The sequence below is a fragment of the Aptenodytes forsteri genome, unplaced genomic scaffold, assembly GCF_000699145.1.
Source record: "Aptenodytes forsteri isolate BGI_AS27 unplaced genomic scaffold, ASM69914v1 Scaffold349, whole genome shotgun sequence".
Classification (NCBI taxonomy): domain Eukaryota; kingdom Metazoa; phylum Chordata; class Aves; order Sphenisciformes; family Spheniscidae; genus Aptenodytes; species Aptenodytes forsteri.
Genome location: NW_008794452.1, coordinates 4747095 through 4760728, shown reverse-complemented (window position 1 = coordinate 4760728; position 13634 = coordinate 4747095). Strand labels below are relative to the sequence as shown.

The 13634-nt window shown below is 48.3% G+C and overlaps 1 protein-coding gene across 1 annotated transcript in view; it reads left to right on the top strand.

The window, feature by feature from the left end:
- Positions 1–13634, top strand: part of CDH23 (cadherin related 23) — a 208079-nt gene that overhangs the window by 42507 nt on the left and 151938 nt on the right. Inside the window, exons 4-5 of the mRNA XM_019474917.1 lie at positions 1443–1490; positions 1728–1820. Coding sequence (XP_019330462.1) covers positions 1443–1490; positions 1728–1820 — 141 coding nt within the window. The remainder of the gene's footprint in view (positions 1–1442; positions 1491–1727; positions 1821–13634) is intronic.

Genomic DNA, 13634 nt, shown 5'->3' with positions numbered 1-13634 from the left:
TGAGCAGGGTGGGATGTCACAAGGAGCAGAGGCTCTCCTCTCCATTTGTATTTCAGCTCTTTGTTCTGCCTGCAAGCATTGCCCCGAGGCAGGAGCTAGGAAAGGCTTTCTCAGGTTTAATTCCTCAGCTGTTTGGATGGGGGATCTGGGGGAGGACAGAAATGGGGGCAGGAGGGGACATGCTATGGTAAGCTGTTCCCCAAACCCTTCTCCAAGATGAACCTGCTACCCTGGTGCAAGCAGAGCTCCTGGTCTGGGCACCAGTGGCTGCTGCCTGTCCCTGAGCTGATCTTATTAGGAATAAATCAACCAAATCTGCAGCACAGAGAACCATTTCAAGCTTGCTTTCCAGCCTTTCCTGCACGATGCTGTCACTGTGCTCAAGCAGCTCAGGCAGGGCAGGGGCACTGGGGGTGGGAAGGGATGCTGGAGGAGGAAGGGATTGCTGGGACTGGGGGAACCAAAACACCTGACGGTGCCCAGGTACCAGACAGGTGTGGTGGTCCAAGTCCTGCTCTCTATCCCTGCCTGATTCCTTGGTAAAACATGAGCGAAACAATTGCCAGTGGAAAAGAAAGGTCAGGAAGAGAAGGTCTGCCTCCACTAGCAATATCCCCCTGCCCTGACGCCAAAATAATTCCCTCTTCCCCACTTGTCCCTCACCCCAGCACCAGTGACTTTAATATATTGCCATTTAAGACCAAGCTGTTAATTTTGTTAAAGCAATAAGGGGCAGAGAGGACTGCACAGGCATTTTTTTTGAATGGGTGTATGGGATTTCAGCCAGTTCTTACTACAGACCCTGGGCTTTATCCCAGTGTTCCCAGCTATGTGATATCCCAAGAACTGCTGCATGGCAGGTAAGTTGGGAAAGCAGCAGCAAGATTTAGATGTCCTCAGTGAGACTGTGTTGTACTGTCATCTCAAACAAAAGCTAATTACATAGCTTCTTCTTTGGACTTTCTTCTCTTTTCGCATCGTCCCTGTATCTTGCAGTCGGAGATGGTGCCAGGTCACAGTACACCGTGGGTGGAAAACTGCTTTTCTCTGCCTGGACTGGGCGGGCATGCAAAGAGAGCTGGGGCTTGCTGGCACGCCACAGAAGGTTAAACAGTGGGCTCCTCTCATCTACTTTAGCCTAGTTGTCTGTTTAAAGTGCTCGGCTGCTAGTCGGGAAGTCGGTTCCTTAGTCCCCACATCCTCCTGACCCAGGGCAGAGCGGCTCTCCGTGCCTGTGAAATACACTGGAGCCCTGCTGGCAGTAATATTTCTCAGCTTTTTATACTCAACATAGGTAATTGCGCTCAAGCACCCCTTCTCTTCTTGAAGGTCCTGAAAGCATTTTGCATGTAATAATATTGGCTAAAAGTCCCAAGCCTGCCATCTGCAGATAAACACTACAGCATCTTTAATTATATGTTTTTCTTCTCCTTCCCTTTCAGACTAAGTCAGAATTCACGGTTGAATTTTCTGTCAGTGACAGCCAAGGGGTAAGTGTGACTTCTCATTTCATGGTCTGTGGCACGGGAGGAGGGGAGCAGGGAGGATGAGCTGAGTTGCCAGGGGACCTTCTGTATCGTACCAGGGGGAGTCTGGGGAGCGGGACCACCCCTGGCCATCACTTGCCAAAAGCCCAAGTCAGAAAAAGCAGCCACAAGCTTGCTTTAGGTTTTAAATCCATGCATAAGGCTGACACCCACTCCCTGTCGTTATCCTTGTGGCCGTAGGTGATCAAAGGGACGGTCAACATCCAAGTCGGAGACGTGAATGACAACGCCCCACGGTTCCACAACCAGCCCTACAGCGTTCGCATCCCAGAGGTAGGGATTGCCACAGCCTCTCTACGCAGCCTGGCTTCTGGCTCTTCCCTCAGTGCCCGTGCTTGCTGCCTGGTTGCTGCTGCAGAGCTGGCTGCCTGAGGGCCACCAAAGTACGGGACTGTCCTCCTGCCCTGGACCCTCACTGCGGCTGGGGGGAGGATTAAACCTGTGGAAGTTATTGTTGCCTGAAAATGGGCAGAAGCAAAGTGATGGCATTTTGGGTGTTGGGGGAACGCAGGTGGAAGAGGAGGTTTGGAGCTCAGAGCCTTTGCAGCCTTGGTGACGTCTTTCCCATGACAAATGTAAAGTTTGAAAACAGCTGTAAATGGGAATCTGTTTCTTTTTCTCTTCCTTTGAGCCAGGGGGGATGTGTAGCTCTTGTCACAGAGGTGACCTGGGGCAGGACTAAATATTTCTCCAAACACCTGATTTCTGGCAGAGTCCTACCCGAAGGCTTCTGCCCTTGCTAGTGGTTTCCTTTAACACCTCCTTGGCAGAACTTGTCCCATGATGTCCTAGGAATAAAGTAGGGAGGAAGCGACCACAAAAGATCATCTGGCCCAAGCTCCTGCTAAAGCAGAGAGAATTTTCATGTTAGATCAGGTTGCTAAGGGCTTTATCCAGCCAAGTGTTGAATATCTCCAAGGACAGACTTTCCACAACCTTCTGCTGCGCTCTCTCTGTGCTGGCCGTTGCAAAAGAGGTGACACCTAGTCATACCATCAGGGAGAGCTTCTGCACCTAGACCTCAGCTTGGCAGAAATACGCCAAGAACTTACAGATCTGATGTGAATTTAGACTTTAAAGATGTGGAGTGAAAGGTGGTTTCTGGTGCTAGGAGGACAAGGTCAGGTGGTTATATTTGAAATAGGGGATTAGCAGGGCATTTCACATCCTCCAGTGGAGGAAACCTCTCCCTCTTGCACCATGGTGCCAGGGCAGAGCCCATTTTTCCCAGAGCATGCCTTGGGGTGTGGATGAGGTCAAGTGTGCATCTGTGTGTGAAATCAAGCAGTCTTCGGTAATTGAGAGCTGCAAACGATTGTGTTACAATGGTTTATTTAATATGCTGACTGCTGACGCCCTGCCATGCTGGGCTGTGATCTTTCCCTGTCCCTCTGCTGCGAGGATGAGGTTTCTTCATTAGGTTGCTTGTGATGTATGAGCCGGGAGTTTTAGTCTCGTTTTGCGCCAAGTCATCTGAAACCTCCCTTTGAGAATGACACTGGGTCAGAGTCATTTCTTCTCCTCTTTAAAGCACAAACAGTGCAGAAATGACTTGGCAAAAGCTGCACGTGCAGCTCCTCGCTCTCGCCTTTCTGCTCGGGCCTCTGGAAGCTGATGGGCGGCCGTCTTGCCTTGCTACCGCTCCTCCTGGTGATGCTGTCTGTAGAGGTCTGCAAAGCAAAAGGAATGTCAGTAGGACTGAAGGAGAATAGTCTCCTCTCCCCTGCCCTCAGATTTATCTCTGGTTTTGCTATTTACAGCACCTGGTACAGAGGACTCCCTTCTCCATGTGAAGAGAAGGAAAGTGGATTTCTGTGTCTCCCCTGGGAACTGGTGCTGCATTAAGCCCTGATGTTTATATACCTGGAGCAGCTGTGCCATATCTCCTCTTGCTTGTCGCTTCTGCTCTAAGAGCCGATATTGCAAATCTTAAGCCTTCCAGATTTCCAATCTTAACCTGTGTCAAGCCTGGGGAGCAGGGAGGGCAAAGGTCCAGTGTTGGTTTGGAAAATTAAGGCTGGCTGAGGAAAGGGAACTGCGGGCAGGTGATCTGGACAAAAACTAAATAAAAGAAGAGGCTGAACCCCAGAGCCTCCCTCTCGCATGTCACGCTGCTTTGCACATGAGCTGGGGTTTTGCTGGGAGGGATTTCCAGGACCGTCTGATTGTTTGGGGTATAGCAAGCATGATGCTTCCCCCAGTGCACCTGCTCTGCCACTTGGCCTGCATAGCTGTGCTTTTCTGGAGGGTGATCTAATCTAATTGTAAGGCATCATGTGCCAGTTTCTAGTTTCTATCCATGATCTTTAACCAAGGGCATTGATCAGAGGTAATGAGCCACAAACTCGTTGCTTAGCCAGCATCCTGGAGGCACTTCTGTTCTTCTGCCGGGGAGATAGCGTTTCCTTGTCAGGCACTGTGAAAGCAAGGGATGGAGTCCTACCACCTAAGGAGGACGCTCCAAGGACTATGGTCCATGGGAGATGTGAGCAGTGAATTTACTCTGTGTGTGCTGGCACAGCTCTCGAGGAAGAGATGCCCTCTTGCTTTGAGAGCTTTGCTGGGCCATGGGTTGTCCCTGTTGCTTGTCCACAAGTACTTGAAGCTGGAGGTGATGTGGCATGGAGATGTGCCTTCAGAAGCTGAGGCCCCCCCAGAGCCAGGGGACACCTTGAATGCAGCTGAGGCTGGGGAGCCAGTCATGGTAGGGGATGACAGCATCCCCAGGTCACCCCCATGCTCCAGACAGCTCAGGCCAGGGTGAACAGTGAGGGCATGGGTAGCAAATTCTGTCTCAAAGACCACCCAGCCCAAGCTGAAGGGCCTATAGCTAATGAATAAACAGGGGCTGGAGCCTGGGGATGGAGAAGAGGCTAGCAGAAGTGCTAGTGCAGCTTTGCATAGGCTGGCTCTGTGCAGAATTGGCAGCTAATGAGGGTTTTTCTCTTTTTAATTTTGAGATAAATGGGTGTATCGATTTGCAGTTGTCCTAGCTAATGGAGCAGCAACAGAAAGGCTATTTAAACCTCACTGCTATTGTGCGGCACTAGGAAAGTCAAAAGAAGAGTGTGCATAAATAAATGGAACATGAAGTAAACTGACCTTTAAAAACAATACTGCCTCTAAATACCCATCCCGGTGTTTTATGCAGTCCGCTTGATTCGAGAATGGGAATTTATTTGGGCACGGGCTGCGGACTGTGATTCCTCTCTAGCATGGGGAGGGGGGGAGAGGATGCCCAGTTTAATTGTGAGCTCCTTCATATCACAGCAGCTCCAAATACCCAGACCAGGGATCGCTCGTGTCAGGCTGATACCACTGGTACTCTGCGCTCGTCATGTCTTAATCGCATCCCCGGCACCTGCCTGGAATAGCTGAGCAAGGGCCCGTCTGTCGGGAGAGGGACGTTTCTCCAGCGTAATCGTCCATCCCGTCTGGGCAAGGGCGCCCCGTGATTTGCTTGTCAAAAGGCAACGAGGCGGTGCAGACGCTTTCAAGTCTGTAAAGAAAAGGGGAATCCTGCTAGAATTGGCAACTTAATTCACCAAGCTGGCCTCGACAGAGCTCATTAAGTTCTTGTGTATTCATTTCAGGCTAATGGCTGTCATGCTGACTGCTGTTTGATTTGCTATAATAGACTTTTATGGCTTTCCAGTTTGCTAGGACGTGTGTGCCTGTGTCTGTGCCCTGTGGTGCTGCTGTAGTACATTAGTTAGCTGCTCATGTGCTTGCTACTCGACCTTCAGGGTTTGTTCTCCTCTTGGATGCATCCCTTGCACTTCACCTCTTGCACACACTCTTTTATCCTCACCCAGCCCCAGGGTACCGTGTTTCTGGGAGTCTCAGGGTTTGGCTTTTAAATCGGGAAAGGTATGTTGCTGAGCCCGTGGCAGGCTGTTGTGGTGACGCCTCGGTTTCTGACAAGCCCGATCTGCTTTATCTAATCTATTTTTCCATTTGACTGGATCTGTAGGAAACTCAGTTTTGTTGGATTGTCACGGTTCAGCGGGTTTACATGAAGCAAGCAAGTGAAGTGGAGCCAAGCCCCCACGTTGGTTTTGTGGTACCTGGTGTGGTGTTGGGATCAGGGTGGGCTGTTCCCATAGGTGCCTACTAGGCTTTCCTGTCCCAGCTTCCAAGCATGAGACCTTCTGGGGCATGCAGCCCTCCATTTGCCTTTGAAATGAACATTCTTTAAGCTTGTGCTTAAAAGGCATGGGTCTGCAAACCTCTCTTCTGCATCTGCTACTTCCAGGTGCTACACTGGCTACAGGACCACATCTTGGGTCCTGCAGAGGTTCCTCAAACATTGAGGCTGTTGTGTGGTGTGGTAAGCAAGTCTAGTACCTTCTCGTGAAGAGCTGTTTTCCCCCATAACTTTCCAGCATCCTGAGCCTGCTGATCAAGTTCAAACCGTCCATGGCTTCTCTTGGCCCTGGAGCATCATCAGTCTTCACGTGTTGGCAGAAAGGTCACTTAATTGTTGGTTTCTTTGCTGAACGTTCCCTCAGGAGGATTCCAGTGGGGTTTTCTTCTTCAGTATTCTCCCCACCTCACTCCTCCTGTTACAGTTAACAAACTGAGTGATTTATAAAGTAGTATGTATTATTGGGTTACATCTTCCAGTAAAAAGCTGTCCTCAGCCAGGCTCTGTGTCAGAGACTGCCGTTTAACACCCCAGCCATTCATGAGATGACAGTTGCACCACAAAAAAGTATCTGTAACTTGACAGGAGATATTAATTATAACGGGGCTCTGTTTTCAAAAGGCACCCACTGCATCTGTAACCACAGCCATCCGTGTTGGGAATGTCCTCGTCTTGTCTTGAGTTCAAGCAAGTGCCAGTAAGAGGCAGGGCTGTGGGAAAGGAGTTTAAAAATAGAAAAGAAAGTTTCTGGGCAGCACACAGCATTGGCTAGGCAACTACAGTCCAGCTTGCAGGTGTTGCATCTCCTGAACTCAGCCCTGATTTACCAATTTCTTTTAATCGGGAGGCAGGCAGGCACTTCCCATCAAGAGCAGTCCCTTCTGCCTGGGGAGTAGCCTTTGGGATTGAGCCTTCACAAGCTGCTGGTCACTGTTTCCATCCTTAATATGGTGGTGTAGTTGAAACAGTAGCTTTTATGATTTTTTATTTTTAATTGTGCAGAAAGGTGTTTGGCGGGGAGGGGGAGAGAAAGAGGGCGGACCGTCGCTGCCCCGTCCCATTACACAGCCTGGAACCAGACCATGCTAGATGGTGAGCAGGGGCAGAGAGGATCAGAGAAAGCCCCAAAAGCCCTAGCTGTAATTAAAATTATTATTTTGCTTTAATGGTAATAATGTCAGTAATTACATCAGTTTCCCTGCCATCCTGCCCGGGAGTCTTCAGGGGCTCATATAATTCTATTGCGATGGCTCTGAGGCCTGATGCCGCGCATACGAAGCAGCCGCAATGAGCGTGAGCTCCCACTTCAGCCCCATTAGCCATTCCCTTGCACACTCCCAGACACCTTTTGGGTTTGTTTGGTCCCCCCCCCTCCTCCTTTAAATAAAGAGCCTTTAAATTGAAGGAGATGTTAACAGAACTGATAAGAAAGATGTTCCTGCCACATTGCAAAATGGCCTATAATCATTGCTGGCTGCTTTCTTCCTCGTTTCTTTCTTTTCTTGGTTTTTTTTCCCTTTCTACCCACTCACTGTTTTCCTTCTCTCCCTGCCCTTATGCTTCTGTGTGGATTTTAGAACTGCACAAATAATTTACGATGAATAACTTATCCACCAAATCTGGCCTTCCCCTCCTTCCACCACCTTTGCACACACAAAATTTGCAAGCATATCAAACTCCTCTGCAGCACTTCGTATGCAATTTTATTTATTTATTTATTTATTTATGGTGTGGGGGTTTTTTGTTTTAAAAAACTTCCTAGAGAGGTGACCAAAAAATAGTGAATTATTCAAGCTGTGTTCATTAAACACTGTTGGCCGGAAGCAAGTAGGTTCTCTTTCCTGGGTAGGCAGGCATCTCCGCTTCCCCTCCGCCCTGGCATCCCACTGGCATGGCCAGTGCTGGGGACTGAGGGACCAGTGCCTGTTGGAGAAGTGGGAGGTGAGGCTTCCAGTGGTGCTCACCGCAGCAAGAAGGTCTCTGTTGCACAGGTATGTGGTGATAATCTGCAGCAGGTGAAACATTTACCAAACTGCCTGAGCATCCTCATTTTTAATTGTGTTTATTGTTGCTGGGTTTCAAAGCCAGCCTCTCTCAGCCCTGAGGGTATAGTTGGCTGACAAAATAACAGGTTAGATCTTCATACCGTCTCTCTGGCTTCACAGAACTGGTCACCACGTGTTTGTTTTGATGTTTCTCCTTTCCAGATATATATATTTTAAAATTTTTGAGCAACCTTTAATTACTTTCCAACTCTGTCCAGCAAACTCATGGAAGCAGAGACACATTGTGAGGGGTGTGCCTTCCCTTCAACAGTCTTAAGTGCAGATGTACTGTCCATCTATTAAAAAGCCATCTCTTAGCTGGATGAGATAATCCCTTTGAGAGGGTTTCATCTGCTCTGTAATCACTAGGTAGAATATAATATGCCTCAAAGAAATCATGCCTTCTCCCCTCCTCTCTCAACCCCAGCCTGCGTGATCCGCCAGGATGGGGCTATTTCTATATTGCTTGGGAAGATTGAATGTTAAAACGTATCTCTACATGGATAAAATTGCCAAGTCAAGATTTTGCCAGCAGTGCCGTGGGACGCCCTTTTTCATCAGTAATCAAGAGGCTATGTGAGTGACCATCTCCTGGCTTGCACTGGTGTGGAAGAGCAGAAAAGAAGGGGAGCTGAGAAAGTCGCAAGCAGGGATAGGGACTGAGGGATGTGAATAATGCACAAGTCATCAGGCTGAGCTTAGTCTGATGGGTGGTATGCCATGTGTGTTGGCACGCTGGGTATGTTTAGCTCTCGGGCGAGTTTGTAAATATTCATAAAGATCCCCGCTTTCCACTTGCAAGCAAAACATAAATGGGCTGTTTAAGTGCCGGGAAGTTCAGGCACTGTCTTGGGCATTCGTTCTGGCTTTCAGATGCTGGCGGTTCCTTCGGGCAAGAGCTTGGAAACACACCAGGCGGCAGCTGCCATCTTTTCCCTGCTCTTTTCTGCCAGCACCAAAGAAAGGCGCTTAGAAACGGGCTGCAGTGCATTGAGTAAAACAGCATTTGGGCTACAGGCTTTGCACAGCCGACATCGGAGATGTCCGTGGGATTTATGTAGAAACTTTTTTCTTTTCAAGGGGTGAGGTGCTTATTAAAGAGTCATGCCGCATCTGTATGATAAGACATGGAGGATTTGAGTGGCGTGGCTTAGGTACAGGGGGCTGCACGGTGCTGGGAGGCTCGTGGAGGTCTCTCCTTTCCTTGCTCAGGGAAAGCCATTGTGTGATGAAGCAGGTGCTCAGACCTGGAAGCAACCTTCCCTCTGAAGGTCATCTGTGTGCAAGTTTTTGTCATTATTGCTGGTGCGTATACTGTGACGCCAGATGGAGAACGTCAAAGGGTCTTGAGTGATGTCCTGATGTCCTAGGGAGAAAGAAAGTCTCCGCCTCTGGCAGTCATGTCACTTGTCTGGCTTCACTGGTGAATTGGAGACCCTAGTCCTTTAAAACACATGCCCGAGGAGTGAAATAAGAGATGCAACAGAAACTACTGGGGCGGAAAACTCCAAATGGCGTGGAAGTAATGTGTAAAGTGTCCTGGAGATAACAGTCATTTCCATCAGGCAAAACTTGGGCTCTTTCTGGAAGGATACTGCAGCAAGGAGGGGGGGCAGCCTGAAAATTAGAAATAGTCGTGCTGTTCTGACCAGCGTAATGCTGGAGTAGGTGAAAGGGACGAGGGAAAGCAGAAAGGGGAGAAAACAGCAGATTTAGAGCTGAAAGGAAAGCTAGTGTGAGGCAGCAAGCAATTCGGTGCCTCCGTGGAGGAACTCTTGTGCTGGGAAAATAAGACTCCCGGAGCCAAAGAAATAATCTTGGGGCAGAGGAAGAGAAAGTATACAGAAGCATTCTGCAAGCAAGGAGCACCCAGACAAAGAGGAGAGAGATAACTTAGACACATCAGTAATCATTCCTCTTGGAAGAAATGGGGATAAGGAAAAAGATCCTCGCTCACTGAGCTCCTGAGCAGCCCCAGGACACAGGCATGCTCTCGGGTGCTCTGTAGGAGTTTCTTCATGTGGGTACTGAGACCCGATACGTGCCCGTCCCTTGCTGATTTTCAAAGCTCTGAGTTTATTCTGGGTGTCCATCCCAGACCCATCCCCAAGGTCAGGACGACGTCTGAGCTCAGGATGGCCGACACCAAGTGATGATGGCTCCTCAGGATCCCCTCGGCCCCACTGGCAGCAAGTGATCGGGTTGCTCAGACTGGGCACCCTTCCTCCAGAGCAGAGGTGGTGGCTTGTGGTCCTGCAGCATCTCTTGCTGCAGGAACAATTTAGGTTTGGGCTGAAAGGCTGCTCTTTTCCAGGGGACTGGAAGCACCCGTGCGGGGCGTTTGAGCCCAGCCCTTTCAGTATAATTACACTTACACATCTGGGCAGCAGATGGCTTCAAGGTCTCTTCCTTGTCCCCGTCAGGAGGAAGGGCTCTCTGCTGCCAGAAACAGGCAGAGGAGCAAGGAGCTAATGAATGTGATCTGCTAGCAATTAGTTTTCTTTTATCTTTCTTTCCTCTGGTTATGATATTCGCCCAGAAGCCTGGGATGTAACTTCTTATCGCGTGCCAGCCAACAAAAGCTGCATCCCCTCCCTTTGCGTCCCTGTTTTGTTTACCTCCCTCTCTGTACATCATCTTTTAAGTGGGCAGCGGGAGCGTGCCTGGCCGTAGAAATGTTTATTAACACTTTCAGGCTGCGAAGGCAGTGTGGGGGTAGCAACTGCAAGACAGCAAAAAAGCCTTCATTAAAAGTGATTCCACTGTAAGTGAACTCTTTTTACCCACATAATCATGCAGTTTGTTCTTTCGGGCTCCTTTTTCAATTGTGCTGCCTAAATTAAGGCATGATTAAGGCCATACAGAAACGCACCATGCCAGGGGATGGTGCCCCGGCCGCTGCCATTTTAGGGTATGGGCTCTTTTCCACCTGAAATAATTGAGCTCAGCAGCAGACCTGTGAGGTGGGCACATGTTAGCATCCTTGCTCAGTGCAGCTAGGGAAGGTGAAGCTAGACCTGGCAGAATAGTCTTGCCAAAGCATTGAAAAATTTATTGAAAAATGCCGGGTTTAATTAAGATGGAAATATTTAGGAAAAATGTTGCCATTTTGACAGCAAAACTAGGCAGAAATAGCATTGCAAAAGAACAATAAAAATCACTCTTGCAATAGATTCATTCCAATTTCTTTTTCAGAATTGCATTTTGTGTTTTATTAGTTTGTAATGTGTCAGTGACAGTCACGTATAATAAGCTTTCTCCTGCTGGTCATACTTTGTGAAAAAATAATACACTAAATCAGTCTTTCTATTTTTTAAATATTTATGTGTGAACTGAACTGTTTGTATCAGTTTCAAACTATTTTCATTACAAATGGGAGAAATTTGATCTAGGAAGAAGTTTCAATCAGTATTAGGCAGCCATTGCTTAATTTTGACAGTCACGTATAATAAGCTTTCTCCTGCTGGTCATACTTTGTGAAAAAATAATACACTAAATCAGTCTTTCTATTTTTTAAATATTTATGTGTGAACTGAACTGTTTGTATCAGTTTCAAACTATTTTCATTACAAATGGGAGAAATTTGATCTAGGAAGAAGTTTCAATCAGTATTAGGCAGCCATTGCTTAATTTTTACCATTAATTGCTGTTGAAACTTAAAATGTGGTTGATTTATTTTGCTAATGTGAACAATGAAGAAAGCAGGAAAACTGAATATAGGGTTCAAAGCAATTTTGTCTCAAGAAAAAAAAAGAAAGTTTTTAACTTGCAGCATTTGTTTTACAAGAGATTTGAAAAGCACTTTTTTTTTTTCTCTAAATGAGGATGAAAACCAAATCCAGGTGGACGTGGGTTCAGACAGCTCGTGTTGTGTGGGAAGGCTTGGCTTGGGGGCAGCGTGATGCTGAACTGCTGATCATCTATGGAGATCATCTCCACCGCTGCAATATTATCATCAGTCCTGCTCCCTTCTGAGCAGCAGAACTGAGCAAATGTGCAGTAAATGAGATTTCTGAATACATTATTTTTGCGGGTTTCTTGCCTCCCCGCCACCCCTTTCCTGACTCCTGCTGCGTTTCTGCCACTCTGCCTTGCTCTCCAAATGTCAGGCTCTGCTCTTTTTCAGCATGAGCAGCTTGCAAGGCAGTTTTGTGCACACACGTGCTTGCACGTGCATGCAAAGGGTCTCGATAAATAGTTGTGCAAGCCAGCTCCGTGTCCTAATGCAGTACATCTCCAAACAATTAAGTAAAATGTGAAGAGGTGCATGGGTGAAAGGAGAGAGCTGGTGGTTGTCGCCCTGTGTGGGACAGTATTTGCTTGTCCCTCTCTTTCCAGGGTCTGAGCTTATTCAACATGGTCTAGGGGCGTCTCGCTGGGGTGCAAGCATGGTGTATTCGGCCACAACCCACCCGTCTCCTCCGAGCTCAGGCGATGGTTATATTGATAGCCTCCCTGTTTTTCAAACCTGCCTTGGTTTTCATCACGTTGATATGTCACTTCCAGCTAGGCTTGGCCCGCAATTGTAAATCAAACTTGAAAAGGTAATGGGAAGGAGGGAAGGGAGAAGAGGAGATATTAATTAAGTCGGCCACCTCCTGCCAAGCCTGCGTGTGATGAGTCTCAGTTGCTCATGTGTTTGAAGGTACCTCCTGCTTAGATGACCTGGGGTCTGGCTGTTTGTGCCAGGGTGGCCACCAGCACTACCTTCATGCTGGTATTTAAGGAGGAAAAAAAGGAGTTTGTAATCCATAGGCTGGTATGCTCATCTGAGGTGTGGGGGTTTTTTAGCACTTCTCAGTTCATTACCAAGAGTGGAAGAGGTAAATATCTTCCGTTAATTAGTAAAACTTTATTTAGAGCTAAGTCAAGAGCACAGCCCTCTGAGCTTTGGAGAAAGGGGGACCTACCTCTGCTTCGTACCATAACCAGACCTTGATGAGCAACCTGAATGGGGAACGATTTCTGCTGCGCATGTGATTTGGAAGATCCTGAACCTACATGGGTCAGGAAACTAACTGAGCCAGCACTTGGAAAATCACTCCGTTAAACATGCTGGAAACACACAGCCAGATGTGCGTGTACAGATTTCTCAGCCTCCCATGAGCAAATGCTGCCCTCTCTGAGATGCGCTGCCTGTGCCTCGCCTTTAAGGTGGGCTCAGAGGGTTAAAGCATAAAGCTGTTCTGCTGCAGTGGTTAGCTGATGGCCTGTGAAGCATGGCAGGGGTTTTCAGCTGGTTGGTGAAATAGCAGGACAGGTGGATATTTTGTTTTCCTATATATAACTTATGCGTTTAGGGAAGGAAATTTTGCAAAGAGGCTGTTTCTTCTGGTATGAGCCCCCGAGGACCACGGCACTGCAGTTCACCCCAGTCCTTGCAGTCAGCAGGGAAATGGGTGTTGGGGCTAAAGTCCAGGTGTCATGCAGGTGGGGTTGCCTCTGCCCTGTGGGGCATAGCTCCGCTCCAGCACTGCCTCTGAGCACATCTACCTTGCATGCCAACTCCTGCTCAGGTCTGAGGGCTGCATGAGCTTCAGGGGACAGGCTGGGAGAAAGCTGGAAGCCTGGATCCTCTAACATGGATGGGCCAGCCTGGATCCCACCAGATATCACAGGGGGCCTTCTCTGCAAGGCTTCCCCTTGATGACCTCATTTCTGAGGGCCTTTAACACAAGACCTACCCCTTTCTGCAGGGCAAATGGTACTTTTTCAGCAAGTCTGCATCTCCTAAGGCAGGTCCTGCTTGACTAACTTGATCTCCTTCTATGACCAGGTGACCCACCTAGTGGATGAGGGAAAGGCTGTGGATGTTGTCTACCTAGACTTTAGTAAAGCCTTTGACACTGTTTCCCACAGCATTCTCATGGAGAAACTGGCTGCTCATGGCTTGGA